Raw genomic sequence first — 27,255 nt, 5'->3', positions numbered from 1 at the left:
TTTAATGTATGTATTATCATTTTAGACTTGTTTTATTTGGATTATTTTATACTTTTTGCATGTGTATATTTCTTTGTACAGAAACCATAAGTGTTTACGCGATATGTGCTGTAAATATTTTCAGTTTTGTCATCAGTTATTTTGGAATTAAACATATGGAACATTCTCATGGCGTCTGTGCTTTATTCTGTTTTGGTTTAAATTTTTAAGATGTGATTGAAAACAGTGCAGATTTGTAAAGACTATTTGAAGGTTTGGTTTGGGCACCAAGAATTGTTTTCATTTATTTTGGCTTCCATCAAAAAAAAAAAAAAAATTGGATTGATTAATTAAATACTGGAACTTTCAGTTCCATTTATTGTTTCTTAAGTGAATGTAGGGCCAAACAGTTCCCTGAACTCCGATTCACAACAATAGCGATACTGAATTTACAGCATGAATCATACAGGGTTGTCTGATTCCAAATAGAATTACAGTAGTCAACATTTGAAGTGGATCAAAAAAGTTCATCAAAGACAAGAACAGGTACTGTTTTGGTTTTAGGACAACTTTCATGAAAGGCTCTACAGGATCCCAGCTGAGAAATATGGGTCTTTTCTAACGAAACGAGTTGTACTTTTCAAAGAAAAATACACATGTACTTTTTAACCACAAAACTGCAGTTTAATCAGACCTTCAACCCATTGGCCACCATTGAAGTCCATTATATGGGGAAAATTCCTTTAATATTTCCCTCAAAAACCTTTCTTTGTGACTGAAGAAAAAGCTTCTTGGATGGCATGGGTGTGAGTAAATTTTCATTTTGGAAGTGATCTACTACTATAATATTAACAGACACAAATGGTCATTATATAACAGTTCAAATGACTATCAAGCCATGAAGAGTGCAAGTTATTTGATGGGGTCCAGACCAGATTTTGAAGGAGAATCCGATTTCTCATGATACTGTGATCTGATTCTGGAACAATTGACTCTTTCAGTTATTTTTAGTGAATATAAAATACTAGAAATCATTCACAACAACCTGTATATAAACACATTTTGTAAAAATGTTATGAATCAGTTGTAAACTTGTTGAGAGCAGTAAATGTAATAAAGTGTATTTTCCCTCAAATAACTCCTGTTCTCCAAAAGAATTGCTAATAAAACCTGAATCACTGAAAAATCGAAATCTCCTCACTTGATGCAATGTCTACTTAACCCACAGACTAACTTGTAAGATCATTTTATGCTATTATGCAGAAGATGAAACCAGTGACTTGTGTTGCACTGAAGGATAATGTGGATTTAAAGGTGGGGTGAAACAGCTTTTATAATACAATACTTTAATGTGTAGGGGAGAAAAACAGGTGCAAGTATAATGAAGTGGGCTGTAGGACTTTTATTGCATCACAAAGGTGGTTTGCGTTGTGTTCAGACAACACAAGGAACAACATGGTAGCATTGCACAGTAGTAACCAGCGATTTACAAACACACTTTGCTCTTAAATAACAGCATTAATTCATAATTACAGAACTGGAAGACAGAACTGAAGAATGTCTAAAGGAGAACGATCCAGCTTGGGCTCAAATCAGTGTATAACGAACCGTAATGTAAAATCTAGCAATATTAAGACACTGAATATTCATGACATAAACCCATATGCTAGACTCATCTGGCTGCATATAACTGCTTTATCTTAGTAGAAACTTCTTGCATGACTAATAGAGAACACGTTTCACAGAATGCTAATGGACCGGTGGGCAGACTATAGCATCTGTTGCTGAATTTATACTGAAAGACCCCCTGTTTGCAGTTTTGCCTGATTTATATAGCAAGACAGTAGTAATTCAGCACTGATCCCAAACCCATGTGCACTTTCTCCTCACTTCCAAAATCTCATATTTAAGATTTTTTTCATTTTTATGTACAAGATAAAGTTTTTTTTAAATACTAATGGTAATAGTAATCAATTAAATAATTCAACAAAACAGACAAGAACAAAAAAAATAAGGTTTATGTCAATCGTTGTGTACAATCTTACTAGTTCACAGAGTACAATAGCTTAAGACTTGAGCAGATTTTGTTCTTACATGGAATCTGTGGTATTTATATGTATATATTCCAGCGCAATATAGCCAACACACTATAACAGTTTCAACCAAAGCTCCTGATGATAAACAGTTGTCTTTGCCTTTAAGGTCACTATTTAAGCTCCAGGTTGACCAAACCACTTCCAGCCTTTCAATTCTTATAGATTTTTAAAATTACAGTAACTGATGTCCATTTTTTGGTCTCATAGCTTGAAAAAACATTTTGGTTTGCTTCCTGTTATATTCTAAAATGAGAGTGAATAACAGTGGCTGTATCTGTACAGTCCTCCTTTAACTTTATTTAACAGCCAACCTAACAGAATCTAACTGTGAAACAAACTGGAGTGGGTTAAAATGCTTTAAAGAGATTTTAAACAACCTTAACCTCAATGGAATGCAGAGAACTGTCATAAATCTAATCTAGGCTATTTTTGGAATAAATTATTGGTCCTAAAACCTTCTTCCGCCATCCTGGTATTCCTCCATCCCTCTATCTTTATAGCAGAACGTATGGAGTGCTGTCTGACTGTCTGCCTTGGTGTGTAACGATTCCCAAACATAGGGAAAAATACAAAACAAAAGACACATCCTAATATAATCACAATATTAGACATTTGAGACAATTACATTGTGATGCCGAGCGCATGTGTGTGCCTGTGAAGTGTGTCTTTGGAGTACTAAGTCCTGAGTGCGTCTGAGTCCTGTGGCTGTGGCTGTTATTTGAGGTCCAGTCAGGGAACGTAGTCACGGTTTCCACCAATAAGACGATATAGGCCGTGTACACAAACTAGAGTTTTACATTCCTCCAAACCAAAATTGCAGTGGAGATGTGTATTTGGACAGAGGGGGGCAGTGGACACCACTTTTTATGCATATGGCGTGAAGAGATATTCAGAAGGCACTGGGGTTTGGTGGAAATCAGACTCTAACAAACCTGCAAAAGACCTGATTGACTTTTAAATCATACAGTGAGGCATACACTGCAGATCTCTACTTGCGGCGTCCGTGATGATGGTGATGGTTGTTCATGTCTTCCATGGTGACTCTGCCCCACACGCCGATCACAAACACCTCGATCTCACACTCATTTACGCCACGAGTGATTCGGAAGTAACCATCCTCGCCCCAGTTCTTCCCCCATGAGTTGGATGCAATCTATGGCGTGAAGGAGATCATGTTTACAATGTGTAAAAGTGTGTAAAAGCTCCTGTTGAAGAGGAAAGATGGATATAATTTCTCACCCAGTATTTGTGTGTTCTGCCGTTGTAATCTCTTTCCTCTCCCCATCTGGAAAAGTGCAATAAAAATCAATATGCTACTGTGCATTCACTAGACATTAGTATTCAAATCAGCTCTCTAAGAACAGGCTCATCAACTCAAGTTGGGTAGGCCTACAGATGCAGGAAATATATAAAATAAAAATCAATCAATAATATAATCTTTATTTATTAAAATAGTTTAGTTTTTTGATTATTTACATTTATGCTTAGTTAAATTAAGAAAAATAATATAATATATTATAATATTAAATAAACTGTTTATATTTTTATGATTTTTGATTTATGCTGGGTTAAATTACAAAATAATAATATAATATATTATATCTTCATATTTTGCTTGAAGACAAGGTAAAAATATTCATTAAACAGTGAGGAATATTCACACTTTCAGTCAAAGAGTCTAATTTAAATACACATTTTGGTCTTTTTATAATATAATATAATAACTTTGTGTATTTATTTATTTTTTGAAAAATTGTATTCACACCTGAGAGCTTTCAACTCAAAACTGAGTAAAAATTGGAAAATACTTAGACTACCAAAACACATCCTGAAATGGTGCAGAGGAAGGACGTGAGCATCAAGAAGCAGCATACACCCGCCCCCTTACATCTCCTCAAGTCAACAACAATCCGATGGGTTCAAACTTTTACCAAGCCAAGAACTTCCTTATGCTCCTCCACCCGTCCTCGTGCTTTGAGCAATAAGAGGAAGCCATTGACCTCCAATGTCTTTTTATCGGAGTTCAAAACATTCAGCTTGTCAATCACTATATGCGTCAAGGGGCTATTTATTTATATATGTCTGGAATAAATATAGTTTAGTCCACGTCTATTCTAAGGGAAGGACAATACGCTCCATATGACTAGTAAGCCAATTCTCAAATAACTACTATGATGACTTTTGTTCTACCCACTTAAATGATAGAAGTACTTGCGTTGTCCAATCTATACAGACTGTGTCTGTTCCCCAAATAGCGAGGTCAAAATATAAATTTAATGCAGGACCTAGAAAAAATCTGATCGTGATTAAACCAGAAAAACGCAAAATAAATGAACAAAAACTTTTAAAGCTTGGGCTCCTAAACATTAGATCACTCGCACCCAAAGCAGTTATTGTAAATGAAATGATCACAGATAATAATATTGATGTACTCTGCCTGACTGAAACCTGGCTTAAACCAAATGAATATTTTGATCTAAATGAGTCTACTCATGAAGCTACTGTTATAAACATGAGCCCCGTCAGACTGGTCGTGGTGGCGGTGTGGCAACAATACATAGTGATATTCTCAATGTTACTCAGAAAACAAGATACAGGAGGTTTAACTCAATCGAAATACTTCTGCTTAATGTTACACAGTTAGATATGCAAAAGAAATCTCTCCTGTCTCTTGCTCTGGCTACTGTGTATAGACCGCCAGGGCCATATACAGATTTCCTCTCAGATCTATTAGTTAATGTTGATAAAGTGCTAATTGTCGGAGATTTTAACATTCACGTTGATAATACAAATGATGCGTTAGGACTTGAGTTTACTGACCTAATAAACTCTTTTGGAGTCAAGCAAAACGTCACCGGGCCCACTCATCCATACGCTAGATTTAATTATATCGCATGGAATTGATCTTACTGATATAGATATCGTACCTCAAAGTGATGATGTTACTGATCATTTCCTTGTATTGTGCATGCTGAGTATTACTGATATTAGTTATATGGCTCCGCGTTATCGTCCGGGCAGAACTATTGTTCCAGCCACCAAAGAGATTCACAAATAACCTGCCTGATTTATCTCAACTGTTTTGTGTACACATAAATACACATGAACTAGACGAAATGACTAGCAACATGGGCACTATCTTCTCTAATACATTAGATGCTGTTGCCCCGCTCAAATTGAAAAAGGTTAGAGAAAAACGTACTGCTCCATGGTACAACAGTTATACCCATTCTCTCACGAAAGAAACTTGTAATCTTGAGCGCAAATGGAGAAAAACTAACTTGGAAGTTTTTAGAATTGCGTGGAAAAACAGTATGTCCAGCTATAGACAAGCTCTTAAAAACTGCCAGGGCAGAGCATATCCGCAAACTCATAGATCCAAGGTTTTTATTTAGCACAGTGGCTAGATTAACAAATAAACAGACACCGCCCGATCTAAATATTCCCTCACAGTTTAATAGTAATGACTTTATCAATTTCTTTACTGATAAAATAGAGAACATCAGAAATACAATATCAAATGTAGATTCAACTGCGTCTAGTATTTCAGCTTCATTCATCGCACCCAAAGAAAAACTGCAGTGCTTTACACCTATAGGACAGGAAGAGCTAAATAAACTTATCAGTGCATCTAAACCAACAACGTGCTTATTAGATCCTGTACCCACTAAACGACTGAAAGAGTTGTTAGCTGTAGCAGAAGAACCGCTTCTCAATATTATTAACTCATCGTTATCTTTAGGCCACGTCCCAAAACCATTCAAGCTGGCGGTTATTAAGCCTCTTATTAAGAAACCACAACTAGATTCTAATGAACTGGCAAATTACAGACCCATTTCAAATCTTCTGTTTATGTCTAAAATTTTAGAAAATGTGGTGTCTGCTCAATTGTGCTCTTTCTTGCAAAAAAATGATCTCTATGAAGAATTCAGTCAGGTTTCAGGCCTCACCATAGCATAGAAACTGCACTTGTTAAAATTACAAATGACTTGCTTCTTGCTTCAGACCAAGGCTGCATCTCATTGCTAGTATTACTTGATCTTAGTGCTGCGTTAGACACTATAGACCATGACACACTCATAGATCGATTACAAAACTATACTGGTATTCAAGGGCAGGCTTTAAGATGGTTTACATCCTACCTGATCCTACCACGTTGTTCATTTAAATGGGGAGTCATCTCAATTATCACCAGTAAAGTATGGAGTACCACAAGGATGTGTCCTAGGTCCTCTGCTATTTTCAATATACATGTTGCCTCTTGGTAATATTATTAGGAAATACGGGATTAGTTTTCATTGTTATGCTGATGATACTCAACTATATATCTCAACAAGACCTCATGAAACATCTAAACTATCTAAGCTAATAGATTGTGTAAAAAATTTAAAAGATTGGATGACCAATAATTTCCTCCTATTAAATTCAGATAAGACAGAGATATTACTTATTGGACCAAAAAACATTACACAGAATCTCTTCGATTACAATTTACAACTAGACAGATGTATTGTTACGTCCTCTAAACTCAAAAATCTGGGTGTTATATTAGACCGCAACTTGTCCTTTGAAAATCTTATTTCCCATGTTACAAAAACAGCATTCTTCCATCTTAGAAACATTGCCAAGCTTCGAAACATGCTACCTGTTTCTGATGCAGAAAAGCTAGTTCATGCATTCTTCTATTTATGAACAATTTGATTAAACAATGGAGATCAACTATTTTTTATATTTTTAATATTCTAAGAATATTTCTTCTATTTATTTTTTATTTATTATTGCTTCTTATGTCCTCATTTGTAAGTCGCTTTGGATAAAAGCGTCTGCTAAATGACTAAATAAATAAATAAATGCATTCATGACCTCTAGACTGGACTATTGTAATACACTGCTAGGTGGTTGTCCTGCATCTTCAATAAACAAGCTACAGATAGTCCAAAATGCAGCGGCTAGAGTTCTTACCAGGTCAAGAAAATATGATCATATTACCCCAATTTTACAGTCTCTGCACTGGCTACCTATTAAGTTCCGTATCATTTACAAAATATTATTACTTGCCTATAAGGCCCTAAATGGTTTAGCTCCTGCGTACCTAACTTGTCTTCTACCACGCTACAATCCAACCCACTCCCTAAGGTCGCAAAACTCTGGACTTTTGGTAGTACCTAGGATAGCAAAGTCCACTAAAGGAGGTAGAGCTTTTTCACATTTGGCTCCCAAACTCTGGAATAGCCTTCCTGATAACGTCCGGGGTTCAGACACATTCTATCTGTTTAAATCTAGATTAAAGACACATCTCTTTAGCCAAGCATTCACATAATGCATCTTATAATCTTGTACTGCAGTTATATCTGATCAAATGTACATTATTATTATTCTTTAGCTTGGGTTGAACAAATCATTTTTGCTTAGATGGAACAGCAGCTATGCTAATTATGTCTCTATTTGTTTCTGTTTCTGTCACGGATTAACATCCCGTGGTAACTAGGAATTACAGAAGCTTCAGTCTGGATCCAACCCTTAAATTATCTGAGATGACCGAACACCTGAGAAAAGATAATGCCAGCCCCTCAGAGGACCTCAGAGGATGCCAATGCTCAGACAACATACAGAATTACCAATTTTGCCATAAGTTAAATATATTAAAGTTCTGCAATATATAAATTCAGTATTCAGTACAATCTGAAAAATAACAAACAAAATCACCTAAAAAAAGCAATGCGCCTCCATATAAAATACATGGGAGAGTTGGAGGGTCAAAACCGGCATCTATGCGGCTCAGAGTTCTGCTACGCTCTTATCTCACCATGTTTTATGTCCTTGGCTTTTGGACAATGACAGACATACCACCGCATCCAACCAGCCCCTGACCTGCGCTGGGTTTAGGCCTCTCTGTCTGCTCTGAACAATGCCATTTCCATTACACTGGACATCAATGAGCTTTCCACAAACTTTCCCAGGCCCTGGGCTTAGCCGAATGCACCATGGTGGGATTTTCCCAGTAAAAACACTGCCGCTGCCCCCCCCCCCCCGTATGCCAACTTCATTGGGCTATGCAGCATCCTCTGAACGTCTAGAGCAGCGCGAGAAGCGCAGCGTCAGCGAGTGACAGGAGGCCAGGAGAAAAGCCGGGGTTCAGACAGACTTGCGCTCATATCCCCGTCACCACTGAAGCATGTCACACTCACAGACACCAGTGGCAGGTCAGGCGAGGTTTTCGGACACATACCTGGGGAATATGGCCCGACCCGACCCGACCGGACCGGACCGTGCCCTCATTGTCCAACTAAACAATCACTGACTGGGAAATAACCACATTTATGCACAGCAGGAATCTCTGAGGCATATTTGTTAAAAAAGCAAAATTTTTAGAGAGAGAAATTAAAATAAAATAAAATATAATAAAATAGTAGTCTGAGTTGTATTTCCCCTCACTTTAACAAAGGTTTTTTTATGACAAAGTAAAGTGAATCCTTACTATGTCATGTAGTGATGCAGTGCTATTAAGGTGTGTTATGTATGAGTGAGTTTAGCAAAACCAGACAAAGGCTTTGAGGGGTGTGTGTCTGGGGGTGGGACTGGAAGACCAGTCATCCAGGTGTTTTGTCTGCTAGTAACAACAAAAACATGTCTGCTCGGCAGACAAGTGGGGCCATGGAGTTTATGTCTTAAATATTATCAAGTCCTTTCAAGGCAAATTAGTTCACTTCACAGCCATCATGGTGGCGCCCCCAGTCATGCAAATACAGCTCCAGTCTGCTTAAATGGGAAAGACCTAAATCACTAAAATACTTTGTCTATATTACATTTAAAATCTTCAGGTCTTCACTTCAGACCAGAAGAAAGTCACATCCTTAAAAAAACATACTTAAAACAAGATTAATTTACAAGAGTAAAAACTGCTTATATTTACTTTTTATATATTATCGTACAATTTTTCTTTATAAAATGTATTTTTCTTACCCATATAGTAAATTGTTTTATATCATTTATTATATTTAGTGAGGTAAATTAAGAAAAATGGGCTAAGAAACTGTCTAAAAATAAATTTTTTTAAAATAAAAAAAAATATTTTACAGTTTTAGTTTTCGTTGTTTTACGGTTGTTTATACTTTTTTGTAAATGTATTTTAATTTATATGAATTTAAGAACCCAAAGATCGACCTATCTATCTATCTGTATGAGAAAATTACAAATGGTAAAACGAAAAAAAAAAGACCTTTTGTTGTCTAAGAACTTTTTCTCTGAAACACTCATTCCTCTTGAAAGGTTACGCAATGCTAGAGCTTACCCTGTTATCCTGACCGAGTGCGTTGCATGTTTGCGATACTGTGACGGTTTGTGGTAATTGACATCTGTATGTCGGTAAATTCCACTCTTGTACACAAAGAAATCCTCATGGACCTCCATGATGGCTAAAAAGGGAAAAACAAATAAAACATCCATTATGTATCTTTGATTACACTATTTTGAATATAATACAAATTACAGTAGTACAGCAATTAAATATAGAAGTCTTGAATTTATGTCTAAAAATAGTTGATCTCCATTGTTTAATCAAATTGTTCTTTGACCTTCAGACATCATTGAATCAAAAGCCGATCCTTCATTCTTATCACTCACAGTCATACTACAGGAAATACTATGGCTGCACAAGCTCACCCAAACATCCTGTGCCCTTGCAGATCAAAGTGAGATCACAGTGACCACTAGTAACTGTATTGCAGTTCAAATAAGCTCAAATCCACATGGCATAAAGACCCATTGCTTAAATTCACAGGCCAAAACTTTTGTGGGTGAGTACCAGCAGCAACCCTCCTGAGGACAGCATGTGAAAAAAAATCAGTTGGGTTCAACATTCTGGAAAACACTGCATTATAGGAATTACCTGCACCCTCTCACACACTTTGGGTTTTTCCAAAAAATTACTTGGAGATCCTAAGCAGTAAACAGAGTCTGATGAACACACACACTGCTGCACATGAAGACTATCTTTTCATCTCCTGTTCCTCAATATAAGCCAGAGGTTAGGCAGAATTTTTGCAAAGATTAGAAGTGAAATCTGGCGTAAACCCAGTGCTCCCTCCTGTCTGGAACAATACAACAGAACACTGGCACAGGATCACGGAGCTGCTCTGAACGACGCACAAACACACACCCTCATCATATTACTGCAGGGGACTTTTCTCAAGAATTCACTGCATGTATGATGAGTTTAGGCTTTTTGTCCAAACTAAATGCCGTATGGTCGTCTACAACCTCCATGGCGACTAATACGACATAGACTGATCGTTGCTGACTGCATTAACAGTCATTAGGCATGGGCTTTTTACTATTCTTATACTCTGGCTCACAGTATTGTGCAGATACACACACACACACACACACACCAACTGGAGAAATCCATACCTTGCACGGGGCCATTATCCATAATCTCTTTCATAATCTCATTCTCCTGTGAGTGGAAAAGCAACAAGTGAGTTCAGTTAACAGCATACTCCAGCCTAATGCTATTTTTACACTGCAAATTCTGCATATATATTGCACCATGAAAAGAAATATGCATTTATAATGAAATTACTTAACGATTATTTTATATACAGTAAGAGCAGTCTTAAAATGCATGGGTAAAAATATTTTTGTACACATATTAAACAGTCATGCTTCCATATACAGTATTACTACAACAAATTGTTTATCACATTCCTTATTCACATCTGTGAACGATATATGATCTAAAACATGCCTAGAGACATGTATATATGACCTAGACTATGCATTAAACAAGACAAATGGGTGGTAAGATATGGCTCGGGTAGAAAATATGTTCAACCATGACATGACTGCTAATGTAATGCCTCTCCAGACAGTTGAGTTATTCCTCCCTTTGGCTTTGAGTTGAAGGGTTTTGACTGATGAAGAAATTGAATACAGAAAAGCACACAGATGCTGGGTGTGAGGGAAAAAAAATTGTAAATCACTTATGCTTTAACCATTGGTAATATGCGGGCAGAGGTCTGCATGTTTTACAGAGAATGTAATTCTAACGTGTCAGAACATACGGGATGCCTGATTATACATGAAACTTGCTTTCCAGTAAAACATTATTTAAACGAGATAAAGTTACCTGAGAAACAGTATGGTATAAGCTAATAAGACTTATTGTCATTTCCTAAAAGAAACTGATTTTCTGCTTGATTCGAGGGGTCAGCTGACTTACATTGGAGGACAATCTGTATGGTGGGGTTGACTGGTAGATATTATTGTGGTAGCTGTGGCTGTTGGGACAGTGCGCTGTGGCCTGCCTCTTTCCCCGGCCCACCGCTCGACTTTGCATCATACAGCGAGCCACTTCAGCAGGACTTTGCTGGGGCGGAGAAAAAGGGTAACATTCCTCTGTCACGACCCTGAGAGAAAAATACAGATATTTAAATAAAAAGACTAATTTTATTTCATATGTGCATCATTTAAAGGTTTTGATGTTGTGTGTAAAACATAAGTGAATTACCCTCTTCTCCTTAGGTACCACCAGGCCCCATCAATACGCCCGCCAGAGCAGCCGCCCTGATGACGTGTGTCACAAGAAATCAGATTCTGAGGTGAGAGCTGAGGGGTCATGTGACCCATTGACTGAATAGCGATCCGGTCTGATGCAACAGCTAGAAGTGAGTCACAGGGTTCACATATGAGCGACAGGACAGAGGAACTGCATTATATAACATACAAACAGTACTGTATTCTGTGGTCTGTGTCGTGTCTTTTCTGACTCACCTGCAGTTGAGAAAGCCCAGGATGCATTGCAGTTCCCCTGGTCCAAGGGCTCGTGGATTTTCCCTGGCCATTTGTCAGCTGCGTTAAAGTTACTTGGCAGATGATCATTTCCATTCATATTCATCTGCAGAAAAAAGGAAGTGACTTTTATGGCTTAATGGCGGTGTTTGGCATTGAAGACATGAATAACACAGAATAAAGATTTCCATAAATGCATCCATGGTGTGATTATGAGTGATTTTGGTGGCATAAAACAATAATTTCCATATGCAGCAATCATTTCTACAAAATACTATATAAAGCCTTAGTGTGGTTATATAATGGTGATTTGTAAATTTTGTGGGTTTTCAAAAGTATTCCAATGGTAAATCCAGAAATCTTGAGTTTCCAACTTTTTACCTGTTCCATCGATAATAAAAAAAAAAGTCTTAGTGAAATCCAAACATCCAAATAATCTCATTTACAAGTTCAACGGTCCACTTTACAACTGGTATTAATATCTGTTCTAGGTGATTTGATCACAAGTGGTCAGCTGAAACACATTACCATGTACACATGCTATTTACAAATCATAATATTGTGAAATATTAACACGATTTAAAATAAGTGTTTTGTGCATATATGTCATTTGTTCCTGTGATGGCACAGCTCCAGTCTTCAGTATCACACGATCCTTGAGAATTATTCTAATATGATGATTTTGTGCTCAATAAAACATTTATTATTATTATTATTAGCAATGTTGTTAAAGTTGATAATAGAATACAATTTTTTTTTGGAAACTGTCCTTTTTGGATTCTTTGATGAATAGAATGTTAATAATAACAGCAACCTTTCTGTTGCTACATAGCTGTTTTGTAGTTAAACAGAAATCCTTTGTAACACTGTATCTTTACTGTTACTTTTGATCTATTTAATGCATCCTTAGTGTATGAAAATATTAATTTAATAAAAAGAACTTACTGAACCCAAACTTTTGACAAGTTATGATCCTGATGACTACTTATGATCATATTTCATTGAATTGAGGGTCTGTTTACACCCGTAATTAGCCTTCCACTTGTGATTGGAATAACCAAAATTGATGTTAATACCAGGTGTGAACATATAACCCTAAACCTAACCTTAACAGGGTCACATTTATGCTTGCTTTACACCTCCTAAATCTATAACTCCCTAGACCACTTTCAGTCATATTTTACACCCCAAAGTTTCATCAGTCCTGAATAAGGAATGTATTAGCACTTTCTCTCATAAAGGCTGCTGTGCACCTCTCCCTCTTTGGTAATACACAGCTGCTGGTTGTTGCCCTCCTACATTCCAGTCTGTGATATCGTCATGATTCTCCCTGACAACTACCAGATATGATCCTGTGGAATGCAGGTGCTTGTCAAGCGTCCAGCACTGCAGTGGTGAATTGTGGTGGTTAAAGGACCCCTGAAGGGCTACGGCTCACAGCAACACTTGACAGGGAAAGTGAGCACTCATGCTGAGCAATGAGAATACTCCAATGAGAAAGTAAAGAGTGTGTGAGAGTGTGTGCAGCACTCAGGACATTCATTAGTGTTTTAGGCAGATAGAGGCTTCATAAACGACCAGTGGCTCGACTCTAGAGACAGGTGGAGACGTGTTGGAGGATGTGGGTTGGAGAGGAAAGAGAAAAGAGGAAGGCGAGGAAGATACGGGTATGGGTTCCTATCTAGCGAGGGTACATTTTCAGACTATAAATGAGTTTCACCGATCAACAGCATCAAATCCTTTCTAGCCTTCTCACATTGCGGAATCAGCTCTTATGTAATGTGTTGCTATGGATCACGGGCAGCTTTTTGCAGAGAGACATTGAAAGCCTCAGCGAGCCACATCAAATAGCACACCTCCAGACAGACACATATAGGATGCATTCACTGCACTGCACTGCAACCAGCTGATGAATAGCAAAGATCAAACAACAGTCTGATTTCCGAATCCGGACTTTTATTCTTGCTTTGATGATTTCTAACGGCATACTGCATTGCGCAGAGTGTGAGAGTGGAAAATCAAAGAGCCGTCAATGGTCATAAAAATGAGATGAATAAAGAGATTATCTACATACTTGATTCTGACTAGTCAGTCGTGGCATTCTGGGAAAGCTTCATGTCTCTAGCACATGATCCCTTTATTCTCACATTCAACTCAAATCAATGTTTTAAGTTAATTTATTTATTTAGTAAATGGCTGTGAAATAAACAGACATTAAACACAGCAATTTGTTTTCGTAATTATTTTTTTTTAATCTTGTTTTCCAGTAAAAAATATCTTAAGTTTTCTTTTTGTATAAAATAAGAAGACTTGATTTCAGAGATCACATCTTTAAGTGGTAACGTTTTAGTATAGAGGCCAATTCTCACTATCAACTAGTTGCTTATTAGCATGCCTATTATTAATAGGCATATTCTACATCCCTAATCCTACCCAATACCTAATTTAACAAGCGGAAAATTAGTCGTTTATTGAGGCAAAAGTCATTGTTAATGGTTTGTTAAAAGCGAGAATTGAACCTAAAAATAAAGTGTGACCCTTTAAGGTAATTTTTAATATCTGGTTGAATGTTTGGGGTCAGTAAGATTTTTGAAATAAATAAATACTTTTATTCAGCAAGAACAAATTTAATAATAAAAAATGGCAGTAAAGACGTTTATGATGTTACAAAATGAATCATGTATCACATGACATAAAATGTAGCATGTTTTCCAAATATTTTTAACATTAATAATAAGAAATGTTGTTGAGTGCCAAATCATATTTCATAATACTGTTTTTACTGTATCAAATAAATGCAGCTATAGAGACTAACATCATTGCATAGCAAAACTAACATCACAAAATGTCATTATATATACAGTATAAACATGTGAAAACTGATGCTTATATATTTTTAGTGGAAAACAAGACCTAGTAAATGATAATGTGATGTTCCGCTTTGTATCTGGGTCCTGCAATAATGAACATCGGCTCTTACCTGGATCTCATTCATGTTCATAATGGTCCGTAAGGGGCGTTGTGTGCCCAGACGATACCGCAGACCCTCGTCCAGAGTCATACCCCAGAACTGACTGTAGTTTGAGGCCCTCCAACTGTATGGGTAAAAAGAGAGAGAGGGAGCAGGAAAGAGGAATACACTTTTATTTGTGCACTTGTTTATATATGTTTAATATTAGTAATGGCAGACTAGATGGGATTCCTGATGCTTACCCATGACCTCTCCTGTTGATTTCCTGGATCATGTCATCCTCTATCAGACAGGCATGATGCTCACATTCCCAGCGCCCATTTTGACCACATGTGCTGTGGGAGACCAATAAAAACTGTTATTGAACACATCCAGAAAATGTACAATCTATACAAATAAAGTACAAAATAAGGTCTGAACAAATACATGAAAAAACAGTCAGTGACAGGAAGTGATCTACACAAATATTGCTTGTCAATCTCAGGATGAAAAAGTAAATATTATATAATTTTCTGGTCATTTGATATGAGGTCTAATGTTTATTTAAATAAGAATCTTTGAAACTGATCTGTGCACTTAATGCAAAAGATTATGGCAAAACGCAGGGGTTTTTACTATGAGTTTATCTGTTAATTACAGTCGAGAGGGTCAAGACCTCTTAAGAGGTTATCATTTTAAGAGTGGGAAACAAACATTTTTGTGTGTTTAAAAACATTTAATCATGGTTAATATTATGTTAGGTAAGTCATGGGACTGTTTTTGTGGAAAGCAAAGTGACCCCTCATTGTTCTTTCATTAACAGTGCAGTTTCTGAGGACTGAAGTAAATTGTAGATTAACTTTTAGAATAATAAACAACAGTGTTTATATAAGTGTTTTAAAACAGAGAAAGAAAATGTAGACAGACGTCAGACCAAACCATAGAGAGAAACAATGAAGCATTTCAGACATATTCGAGACACAAAAGCAGCAAGAGAGAGAAACCGAAATAGAGAGAGAGAGGCCTATGAGCCTTTTAAGGCTGCAGCTCTTGAAGAAATATCCATTTTTAGTCAGTCTGTGCTTTGGGAGGAGGTTCAGGCCTGACGTTTGAGAGGAACGTGGATTAAAAGAGGAAGAGCAGAGGTAGACTACTGCTGAGACATTACTAGAGAGCAGCGGGATGAGTCGCAAAGAGAAGAATTCAACTTCAGCAGGTTATGTCCAGCCCATTTATACTATGCACATGAATGATGCCTCAAATCGCATGACAAGGAAAGGTTGGCTATTATTTTATGTGCTGTTGTTTTTTTATTTGGACCAGTATGCTACAACCGGGCAACCAACATAGCTATGGGTTTTACACTCACATTTTTCTCTGTAAAAATCTAGTTGCACATAGCAGATCTTGTGACCTCTTCTGTCATGTGACACACGTTCAAAGTCCTAGTGTTCAACCTTCACATAGTAGTTCAGATTGAGACATAAATTCACACACGAATGCATGGGATTCATATAGAGGCTGTGATGAGGCTTATAGAAATGCAATTGCCAAAATAGATAAAACTGTCTGCAAAATATAATTTTCTTTATCAGTATTGTGTTTTGATTTCCAGTAAAACTGGATAAGATTTGGATAACTGACCAAGATTTTACATTCTTCTCATAACTCTAGCACAAATATTGCAATAATTTCTGACATTATAGCCAGGTGTATGTAAAAGAGAAAGAGTAAGAAAGATATAGTTATATTGAGACACCAGTAGTGCTCAGCACATCACTGACTCAGGATCAGATCCTGCAGGAGCCTGTGGGTCTGCGACTGCTACATGCCAAACGTACGGTGAGGCTTGAACTCAGGAAATCTCAGCATTACAGAGGTGAATGTGAACCAGAGGGAACAACAACTCCACTGGGACAGCAGCCAGTATTTCATCAATCTCTGTCACCACAGGAAGCAGATCCCTATATGCAGAAGAACGTAAAAAAAGATCCTGATAAAACGAGAACTGAATAGAGGGGAGAGAATGGGCCAATGCCAGGAGGTGCCAATCTTGTGGTTAGTGTGATCACAGAAAGCACCATCACGCCTAACAAACAGATCAAATCATATCACATCAACAACAGACTGAGTCAGACATACAAACAAAAACACATCTGCAGACAGAACATCTTTGTCTACTTTTACATGATGAGGCAGCTAATATGAAAAAATCTTCACAATAAAATGCCTTCAACTCAAGATCAAGTTTTCAAGTCAAATATATCTAAATTCACAGAGATTGTTTTATCATCCCGACCATTTGTACAAGCTTGTAGAATAGCTTTTCTCCTCACAAGACTCTCAAAACCAGCACTAGTGCATTGCAAGTATTGACTGCTCTCATATTTAGGTCTTAATGTGTTCAAAAACAAGTAAAATCCACCCTGTCATAAACATTTGCAATATGTGACCGTGCACACACTACACCAAAAACAAACAATACTGGAGACAACACCACACTGTATTCCCAGAGACAATACCCATATTACTGATGTGTGACAAACCTTTGGCATTGAGGTAAGAAATTCCTGCTTTTCTGTTTTGTCTAATCATCAATAGTTTCTCACAAGGCAAAATACAGTAAAAAGCTGTATATAGTAATATCAGATGCTTGTAGACCAACAAACATTATACTACCCAAACTGGATGACAAGACCGCATGGAAGCCAACAAAAAATGGAGAATAAAATCTCAGAACCGTGATTTTATTTCTTAAAATTGTAACTTTATTTTTTTATTATTGCGACTTTATATCACAATATGCTTTCAAATTTAATTTAATTTAATGCTGTCAAATGATTAATCACGATTAATCGCATCCAAAATAAATGTTTTTGTTTACATGCGTACTGTGTATATTTATTATGTATATATAAATACACACACATGCATGTATATATTTAAGAAAAATATGTTATATTTCTATATTAAATATATTTATATATAAAATAAATTATATAAATATATACATTTAAATACATGTAAATATTTTCAAAATATATATTGTATGAGTGTGTATTTATATATACATAATAAATATACACAGTACACATATATTATGTAAACAAAATTTTATTTTATATTATTTTGGATGTGATTAATCGCGATTAATCTTTTGACAGCAATAATTTAATTTAATGTAATTTAGCATATATGGGTAGTTGAGTGTTTTAAATTTAAAGTAAACGTAATTTTTAAAAGGCATTTTCACATCTTCATTTAGACAGGTTAGTAGAGAGCAGACGGGAAAGCATTGGATGAAGAGAGGAAAGTGGGACCTGCAAAGGACCTAGAGACCGGAATCGAACTCAGGTGGCCATGTGCTTTATGTTGGCACACTAACCACGAGGCTATTGGCGGCACAGCAAATTTACATTTTTACATTTTTAAGGTTGTGAAGTGACTTAAACTGGAGAGATGTGTGGAATCTTTCACCAATTACCCACAATTTTCACAGCAAATCTCAGCTGGAGATCATATAACGCACATGAAGAGCTCGAATAACTACCTCTTCATGCAAAACAAAAATACAACAATCCATCACTAATAAACAGAAGGGTCATTTTACAGCCAAAGCAGTTAGTTTACTGATTTATATTCTATATACCACTTTATATTCAATTTCAGCATACACAATTATATACTGCCATGTGTTGGTCATTAAATAAGGAGGTTTATGTGTCCACTGACTCCTCAAACAGTGAAAGGGAATGTGCTTCGACCATGGCTGGTGCGACGGATTAGATTCTACGAGGAGAGCTAATCCTATTAGCAAGGGGTTTTGTGTAAAGAGAGAGAGAGACATGCGGTAAATATTATGGATATATATGTGCTGTACATTATCCTGCAAGTGTGTTTGTACTGTTCACGTTGTCAGGATCACAAGGGCACTGAAGGTGAAGCATATGTATGGGAACTCAGAAATATGTGTAATCTTTTCAGGGCCGAGGGGTCCCACTGTCCTGCCCACTGAAGCAGCCCAGTCAAGACTCTCTCGGTCTGTGAATAAATCCTGCCAACATGAGTGTTGATGTAGCCAAACAATGGCCTTGGATTGAGAGATCCACAGTGCCCTTGAACAGGCCGTGTTGTCAGTGCTATGGAAATGGAAAGAATGAGGATTTGTATATAGCTTTGACCTGATTTCACACTCACCATAAATTACAGTTCTCTTTGTATGTTGCTCCTGAGTGAAACCTGTTGCCGTTCCTTTCACAAGAACCTGAAATCAACAAACAACAATCATGAATCAATCTGCAGGAGACTTGAGGAAGAACCACACACACATACTAAACACTTGGATTAAAGGTTTGTCTGATGTAGTCTGTGGTGCCCGTCGTGGAATGTTTTTTTGGCTTTCCATTGCTTTCCCAGAGACTCTGCTGTCGTCATGCCTTGACGAGCTTAATTAGAGATTGCCACATTGCCTGGCTCGAAATGGGCAGGCTATCTTTCCTCTCCTCTTAATACACAAAGTACAAACTACAGTAAGAATGAACTAAAGAGGAGTAGGATGTCTATGTAAGACACTATAACAGACACACATGAATCATGTAAATAAAAATCATTTTAATCTCAAAGTGCATAATTTCTGCACAATTAATGGCACCGAATAGAATTACATAACGCTGGCTCAACCGAATGCTGGAAAATGGGAGGAGAGGAATGTTTAAAACTCGTTTGGAAACAGGGGCACTCTTTGGCTGGTTAGCATGATTCAGTTGGCCGCTGCTGGTAGTTGTAACTACACCATCTGGGCCCAAAATGAGGTTTTCTCCATTAGTGACAAATGAAAAGATATTCTTAATTTGTGGCCCTGATATCTAGTTGTTTTTTTCTAGACATGCAGTATTTCATATTTGGCCACAATTAAATTAAAATAAGTAAACAAATTATTAAAACACCACCCTAATTTAAGAAATCATGGGAACAAACTCTTAATTTGTGGTCACAATATCTTTTTTAATTTATTTTTTTGAAGTGACATACAAATAAAGATTCATATATTATATTGTAGCAGATGTCTTAACAGCTCTCAAAAGTGTGACGGGACATTTTCTCTTGTTTGCCTCCTTTTACGTTCGGGAAAGACACTATGGAAGAATTTGCATCTGTGTTTGTAGCATGTTAAATTTTTCTAGAATATTTTTTGCTAAATTTGTGCCTGTCTGGTGTTGCCATTTGCACACTTCACTGTTAAGTATTCAAATTTGACTTGCATTTATTTAGTTTATTTTTTATTAAACTAAATGTTTTTATAGGCAAGTTTCAAGTTTAAACATCAAAAAGTTAAGCTGCAATTGCCCAAAGTACTGAAAGAATAGGAAGCATGAACTATCAGATGTTATTTTTACTGTAAATGAAAGCAGACTTCCATAGAAAACATTAACTGAGATTTAGCAACACTCTCAGTCTGAGTAATGCTGAGCTCTGATCTGTGAAGTCATACCTGCTCTATAGACATGATTGCCCCTCCTTTAGCAAACACACATTGTGCACATACCTGTTGTGATCCCCCCCCCCCCCCTGCCTGCAGTTACCCTTCCACCCTCTTCCCTCCTCGTACATTACAGGCATTCTTTCAGTTGACCTCCATTCATTGCTCCCTGCCTTCCGCTGCCCTGTTCTGCTCTTTTCATGAGACTGCCACTGTTCTCTGCCCATTCTAAGGCCCACGACTGAACATTTTACACATCAGTGGTACTACAAAACCACAATGAGATCCATGAAGCAAGAATGGCAGGAAAACATTAACAGGGAAGAATTTGGACTTGGGTTTCCATTATGTTTCTAGAAAATAACTAAACTTTTCTTAATGGTGTAGACTTCAAACATTGGCTGTGGGCCAAAATTGTTCCCTAAGCATACCAATGATTGGCTTCCCATCTTGATTAAAAATGACTAATCCCAAACTATAGATCTTTTCTATATGAGAACATAGTTGTATGTTTCTTGTTATGGAGGAAGCTAAAACAGGACTAAACCTGAACCTCTGACATCTGGGGGTCCAAATTGAAAAAAAAAACAAAAAAAACACTTATGACGATATTAGTCCTTATGACTAATGCCCCATATATGAAGTCTTCTGAAGTCATACAATAGTTTTGTTGGTAACACTTTATTTCAATAGTCCACTTTAGGCATTCAACAACAGTAAGTAAATTTGCAACTACATGTCAACTAGCAGTCATTAGAGTATTAGTAGACTGTCTGCTTAATATCTTCTAACACTTTATTTTGATGCGTGCACAACATACAACATACTGACTAAAACTTTGCAAGTATGTCAACTTATTCTACTAACTCTAAACCTACCCTACTGAGAATTAGTTGACATGTAGTTGAGATATAGTTACAAAGTTACTTATAGTTAGTAGAATGTCTAAAGAGGACTATCGCAATAAAGTGTTTTGTTTAAGGAACATACTGAAAATTAAGTTGTTGCTGCATCAAAATATTGATATTAGCCCAAATATGCTCACGAGAGGACTAGCAATGTCTGATTTGAGAAACAAAAAATATTTTAAGGTCAAATCTTTTCAAACAATTGATTTATCAACTGATTCACAAAAGATCTGGTTCTCAAGTTCCCTATTTTCAGCCATATTTGCAATGCCAGCAGCTATTTTGGGCATGCAAGACCAACTCCTATCTGTTTGACAGGGAAAATAATGAAATCTCAAAAACTGCTGGCCAAACTCAAAAATTAACATATTTCAAATCAGCATTAAAGGAATAGTTCGCCCAAAAATGAAAATCTTGTTATTATTTACCTGAGTAAGTTTCTTTCTTATGTTACACTCAAAATAAGACATTTTGAAGAATTCTGAAGAACCAAACAGTTGTTGGTCCCCATTGACTTCCATAGTAGGGTCAATGTTATGTCCTGGAGGGAAATAGTACACTATGTGTACTGAGTATATGTATGTGTATATTACACATTGTCATCTGTATAAGTCTGTACGTATGTATGGTAATGTCTATATGTAAATTGTTTATATGTAAATTGTTTCTGCAGTGTCTGGAGCACGCTCTCAAGAATTTCACTCACGAAGGCACACGTGCTGTGGTGATGTGACAATAAAAGTGATTTGATTTGATTTGATTTGATTTGATGGGGACCATCAACTCTTTGAATACCAGCATTCTTCAAAATATCTTCTTTTATGTTCAACATAAGAAAGAAACTCTACAGGTTTGGAACAACATGAGTGTAAATGATGGATAAACTATCTTGAATTACCACTGTGTATGAAATGTGCTATATAAATAAACTTGCTTTGCTTTTGCTTTGCTTTATCTCATAAATGCTGTTTATTATGCTGAAATCAATCCAGAGATTAGATTATCAGTGAATAATGACTTAAACTTTGGTCTGTTAATTATATGAAGCTGTTGTTTGGGTTCAGAATACATATAATATATAGTGGCGTAGTCGTATGGATCCTTTTTATATTAAATTTACGGTGCTTTTGTGGATCCTTTCTGAAGTTTGAAAGTCTTAGTCCCTATTCATTGTGTAGGCAAATACAAGGAAAAGAGCAACCAGCACTCTCACACTCTCAGACTTCATGTTGTCATACAACTTACTGGGAGGATATGGAGGAGTTGTTCCCAGGCAGTGGCTCCAGAAGTCAGGACAACAGTCGGACACGGTGCGGTTGCAGAACAGGTCGCAGTAACAGATAGTGTCCAGGTAAGGCACAGTGCATTGGTCATTTCGGCCGACGCAGCAGCCTCCTCTCCTCTGGCAGTAGGAGCCATAGGGGTCCCGGATCCCCCTGAGGTGCAGCGGGCTGGCCAGTTCTCTCTTGGTGCGGGACTGAGTCCTCGCCGACATTCCCCCTTCCACCAGCAGGAGGAGCGCTGTGATGGCGGCCAGCATCAAGAGCTTCAACATTGCTTATCTGTCATAAAGAAATCAGTATAGCAAAACATCAACCATAACTTTCAAATCAGAATTGAATCTAATGCACCAATACAAAATTATGCTCAAAATATGTTTGCAGCAGTAATAATATTTTAACATTTGAGTGAAAACAGCAACAGATACGGGAAACAGAACTTTGAGTGTTAGGTAGAGCAATGCAATTCCTAACGCCGATGGTTTGTTTTGCACTTTCCTGAAGCAGACTGAGCTCGAGGCTATAAGCCAACAATCTGCAATATAAACATCACTGATAAACAGACGTTCCACTTGTTCTTATTTTAATAATGCACTCATCCTGCAAACGCAATAACAGCACAGCAGTAGACGAGGTTAGAAATATCATTCTGAGAAAAAAACTGTAAGCACACTCTTGACTTTTGTCCATGATTGAAACTATTATCTGTGTGCTTGGGTTTCTGTGGGACGGTCCATACATTGAGGTGTGTCTAATAGACAAGGTGGGGTCATGTGACCCAGGCCTGAAGTTACTGTAAACGTCCACCAGTCTTTATGTACTTGCTAAACTTCCAGGAAAGACTCACAGCAGTGACTACTTCTATGTAAATATTGTCTTACACTAGGCTCTTCCTTTTCAGAGAAAGCACAAAAGGTCAAAATGAATGGCCATTGCCCACTGACTGCATTGTCTATATTTGATCTCTCTTGAGACATTTTGTCACATTTATAATATTTGAGCTATGAGTAAAACAGATATTCGCAGTACAGTTATCATGTCAACATCATGGATCACATACTGAGCAATACAGAAAAAATGTCTGTGGAAACTTAAACCCATAAACAAACCAAAACATTACATAATCCACTTGGAGTATTTACATTTAAACGGAATTCAAGAAATGTGCTTCATATTTGATTCAATACGCTCCAAATCTGTATGTAATTGCTTAATTATTGTGCAAGGATAATTCATGTTTTGCATTTGTGCCGCTAATCCATTTAGTTACCTGGTTCTCTTGGAATCATTTTGGAGAATTTAAACTATAAAACCCAATGGTAAATACTATTTTATTTCTTTCTTGATTACTTAAAAATTGTGTTTGCATAAAAATGTCAAGATAAGATGAATGTCCCTTTAAAATGTTTGGTTTAAATAGGAAAATAGACCTGTTTATCTTCATATTCCAAGAAAGGACACAGTAGCTGACATGGTGGAAATAATGTCAGTATCAAACTAATGGAGCCAAAACTTATCATAGTTACGGAAACAGCTACTTCCTGCAGGCAAAACCAAGGCAGGCGCACAAACAGGGTAAGGCTGTCTTATAAAGGCTGTCCATCTTTGATAACAAAATAACACATTTTCATGTAGATTTATACACAAAATGGGCTTCACAAGCATTATATATGTTAAATATAAATCATTGTTTTTAGACTGCATATGTACAATGCCATTCAAACGTTTGGCATCAGTAAGATTTTCAATGTTTTTAATGGAGTCTCTTATGCTCATCAAGGCTGTATTTATTTGATCAAAAATACAGAAAAAACAGTAATATTGTGAAATATTATTGGAATTTCTAATATTGGTTTCCTGTTTTAATATACTTTGAAATATTATTTATTTCTGTGACGCAGCACTGAATTTTCAGCAGTCATTACTCCAGTCTTCAGTGTCACATGAAAACCGTTATTTTAAACTGCAATAATATTTCACAAAATTACATATTTTCCATGTATTTTTTATTAAATATATACAACCATGATGAGCATAAATTTTTTTTAAACATTAAAATTTTTACTGATCCTAAACTTTTGAACGGCAGTGTATATACAGATTATATATAACTGGCCAAAAGTTTGGAATAATTATGATATTTTAATGTCTTTGAAAGAAATCTCTTATGCTCATCAAGGCTGCATTTTATAAAAAATACTGTAAAAATACAAATATTGTGAACTATTATTACAATTTTTCTATTAAATATTTTTAAATGTAATTCATTATTTTGGTGGAAAAGCTGAACTTTCAGTAGCCATTACTCCAGTCTTCAGTGTCTCCTGATATTTCAGAAATTATTCTAATACTGTTTTGCTGCTCAATTATTAATAATGATTTGTTTCTTCAGGATTATTTGATGAACAGAAAGTTACTGAACAGCATTTATTTTAAATATAATTTTTTTGTAACATTATAAAAGTTACACATTAAACTGATTTCTATATATTTTTTTTATTTTAGATTTATATATCTTTATTTTGTGTCTTTTGAAATAACATATGGCTTTAAAGTTAAATAGCCTTTTAAAGGTCATCGTTTGGGGTGGCCTTCCTCCTCATTTAATTGATCAAATTACTGCTCCTCACTTCCACTGATCCTCCTTCCTGAAAACAATGTCTAAAGTTCACACATAATTGCGCTCAAGTTGTCTGTTGTGGTCTCGGGTTAAAAAGAAAAGAGACTTGACAAAGATGAGATGCCGGCGAACAAATTACAGAAATAGCATCATTAATTACCCAATCAGCCACCATGTCCCCCAAACAGACAAAAGAACAGCCCCGGAAACAAAGTCCATTGCTGTGCAATTTTCTGCATGACTGTGCCTTTAGTTGACCAGAGCTCAGCCTCACACACACTGAAACATATGACAGCAGTGTCACAACAGTGAAAGAAATGCTCGTTTGACCCCATTACCATGGCGATCACTCTGGTAAATATCAGTAATGATGTCACTACAGTAATGTGGATATTTTGGCTTTTTGAAGGCTCGCCTGTTTGCTCTCGACGGGACGGTAACATGTAGAGACGTGTTGAGTTTTACATCACAAGCATCCCGTATGATGCTTGATGTGCAGCAGAGAGTAAAACTGCTGCTCCTGCACACATCCCTGAATTATAATCTACTGTCTGACAAATGATACAGAACTCGCTTTCATCAAGACTTACATCAGCGCTTTTGATCACACAAAACTTAACTAATGAGTTGATAAAGAAAATACAGTATTATAGTCATATCTCCAATCTTAGATACATTTGTACAGGTGGTTCAACACAACATGCTGATCCAAACACCACAATCATAGGCTGGCGGGTCACCACAAGACAGCGGGTCTTGTCTTCATACTTTAACTTCACTTTTAAAATTTAATTTCACTAACAAATATTAAGATTCATTTTAACCCCTCTTTAGAAAAATGCTACATTTTAAGGTCTAGAAGCTTCCATATCAGTATCAAATAACAGACAGATAGCAGACTGAGGAGACTTTCTAGCAGATTCCATGCATAACAGTTATGACACAGCTTCTTGGGCTGTCAAAGCAGACACCGCCTACTTCTCATTTACATGTATTGTAATACTGAAAGTGAGTTTCACCCACTCTGATGACCTGAGTGATATTTAATATTTGAAATCATACATCATTTTCATGCAGTGATTTCCATGACTCTTTAACTCGTCGTGTAGTTTACACATAAGACACATTTGCAGTTTAAATGCATCCACTAACCCTGTATTATAATATATTTTATATTCATTACATATGTAATTTATCTGAATGTGGTATCATTCAGTTATGTGATAGAGTTAATGAAGTACACTCTTCTGACAAATAACTATAACTTTCATCATATTACTACACAAAACTAAATGTAATGCAGCAATCTCCAATTATTGTCTGATTTCAAACAAATTATGCATTAAAAATACAGCATTCAATTAAATCCAACCTAACCCAAAGTTCAGCTAAGATTATACAAGTGTAATAAATCATATAATTTCATTAAAATAGTACAAAACACAAAAAAGACTAAAGAATAAAATGGTATTTATAGGCCAGTCTTTAAATGCAACACTTGAAAAAGGTTGAAGACTGATGTAGAATATTCTAGATTCAATAACAGCTTAAGTAAAATGAGAAATAATGCTTTAAATTTCACAACTTAAACTACTTTTACTTCATGAAATGCCATCCTTGGAACATGTAAAGAGGATAATGAATGTTGTAGGCTGTAGAGCTGTGCTGCCGGTCTGCGGCTCTTAACTACGCACCTGTTTAACACACTTGCATTAAAATAGGGAGGGAGGAAGTTACACAGAAAGCACAGGATTTAAATAGCTGGAACAAAAAAAAATCCCCCACCTTGTTTAGTGAAATCAAATCCTTCCTCTCATTATATCCAGTGAACAAAATGTGAGCTGGTCTGTTTCAGCTACAGGTCAAAGTATTGAACAGAGTACTGTCTTCAGCCTCCTGTCTGGCCCCTAGTCACACTCGGATTTTCCCTCTCTATATAGAGCCAGGACAAGCCCTCCGACCCAACCCTCTTTACTTTCTCCCTCCCACAGGAGCTACTTTAGGTTAATCCCCTTTCCTTGAGGGTTTTGACTGCTTGTACCATTTTTGGGGCATGTAATCTTTCCATGCCACACTTTTCCTGTTGGTTAATTCATTACGGATCATTATATAATCTGTCTCACACCACTGCACTTCTCTTTCTTGTTTTTCTGT

General features: G+C 36.5%; 1 protein-coding gene across 1 annotated transcript; it reads right to left on the bottom strand.

Moving 5' to 3' along the window:
• Nucleotides 1–1,366: 1,366 nt before the first annotated feature.
• Nucleotides 1,367–27,255, bottom strand: LOC306847276 (tubulointerstitial nephritis antigen-like). Its single transcript, XM_079381125.1, has 12 exons — nt 26,887–27,255; nt 22,447–22,763; nt 19,012–19,078; nt 15,078–15,170; nt 14,845–14,959; nt 11,847–11,970; nt 11,584–11,734; nt 11,296–11,482; nt 10,485–10,530; nt 9,367–9,490; nt 3,315–3,360; nt 1,367–3,228 (listed from the first exon to the last, which is right to left on the bottom strand). Exons 2-12 carry the CDS (start codon nt 22,754–22,756, stop codon nt 3,064–3,066), a joined length of 1,428 nt encoding a protein of 475 aa, XP_079237251.1. The 5' UTR covers nt 22,757–22,763; nt 26,887–27,255; the 3' UTR covers nt 1,367–3,063.

The sequence above is a fragment of the Barbus barbus genome (genome assembly GCF_936440315.1).
Source record: "Barbus barbus genome assembly, chromosome: 27".
Taxonomy (NCBI): Eukaryota; Metazoa; Chordata; class Actinopteri; order Cypriniformes; family Cyprinidae; genus Barbus; species Barbus barbus.
The sequence above is the reverse complement of the archived record's forward strand: the minus strand, read 5'-3'. Positions and strand labels throughout refer to the sequence as shown.

Excerpts from the sequence above, each read along its gene's own strand:
- LOC306847276 (XM_079381125.1), bottom strand. The coding sequence starts at position 22,756 with ATGTTGAAGCTCTTGATGCTGGCCGCCATCACAGCGCTCCTCCTGCTG. Across the intron at positions 19,079-22,446 it reads AACTCCTCCATATCCTCCCA|GTTCTTGTGAAAGGAACGGC; the intron begins GTAAGTTGTATG and ends TGTTGATTTCAG. Across the intron at positions 15,171-19,011 it reads AAAGAGAACTGTAATTTATG|CACATGTGGTCAAAATGGGC; the intron begins GTGAGTGTGAAA and ends GGTCTCCCACAG.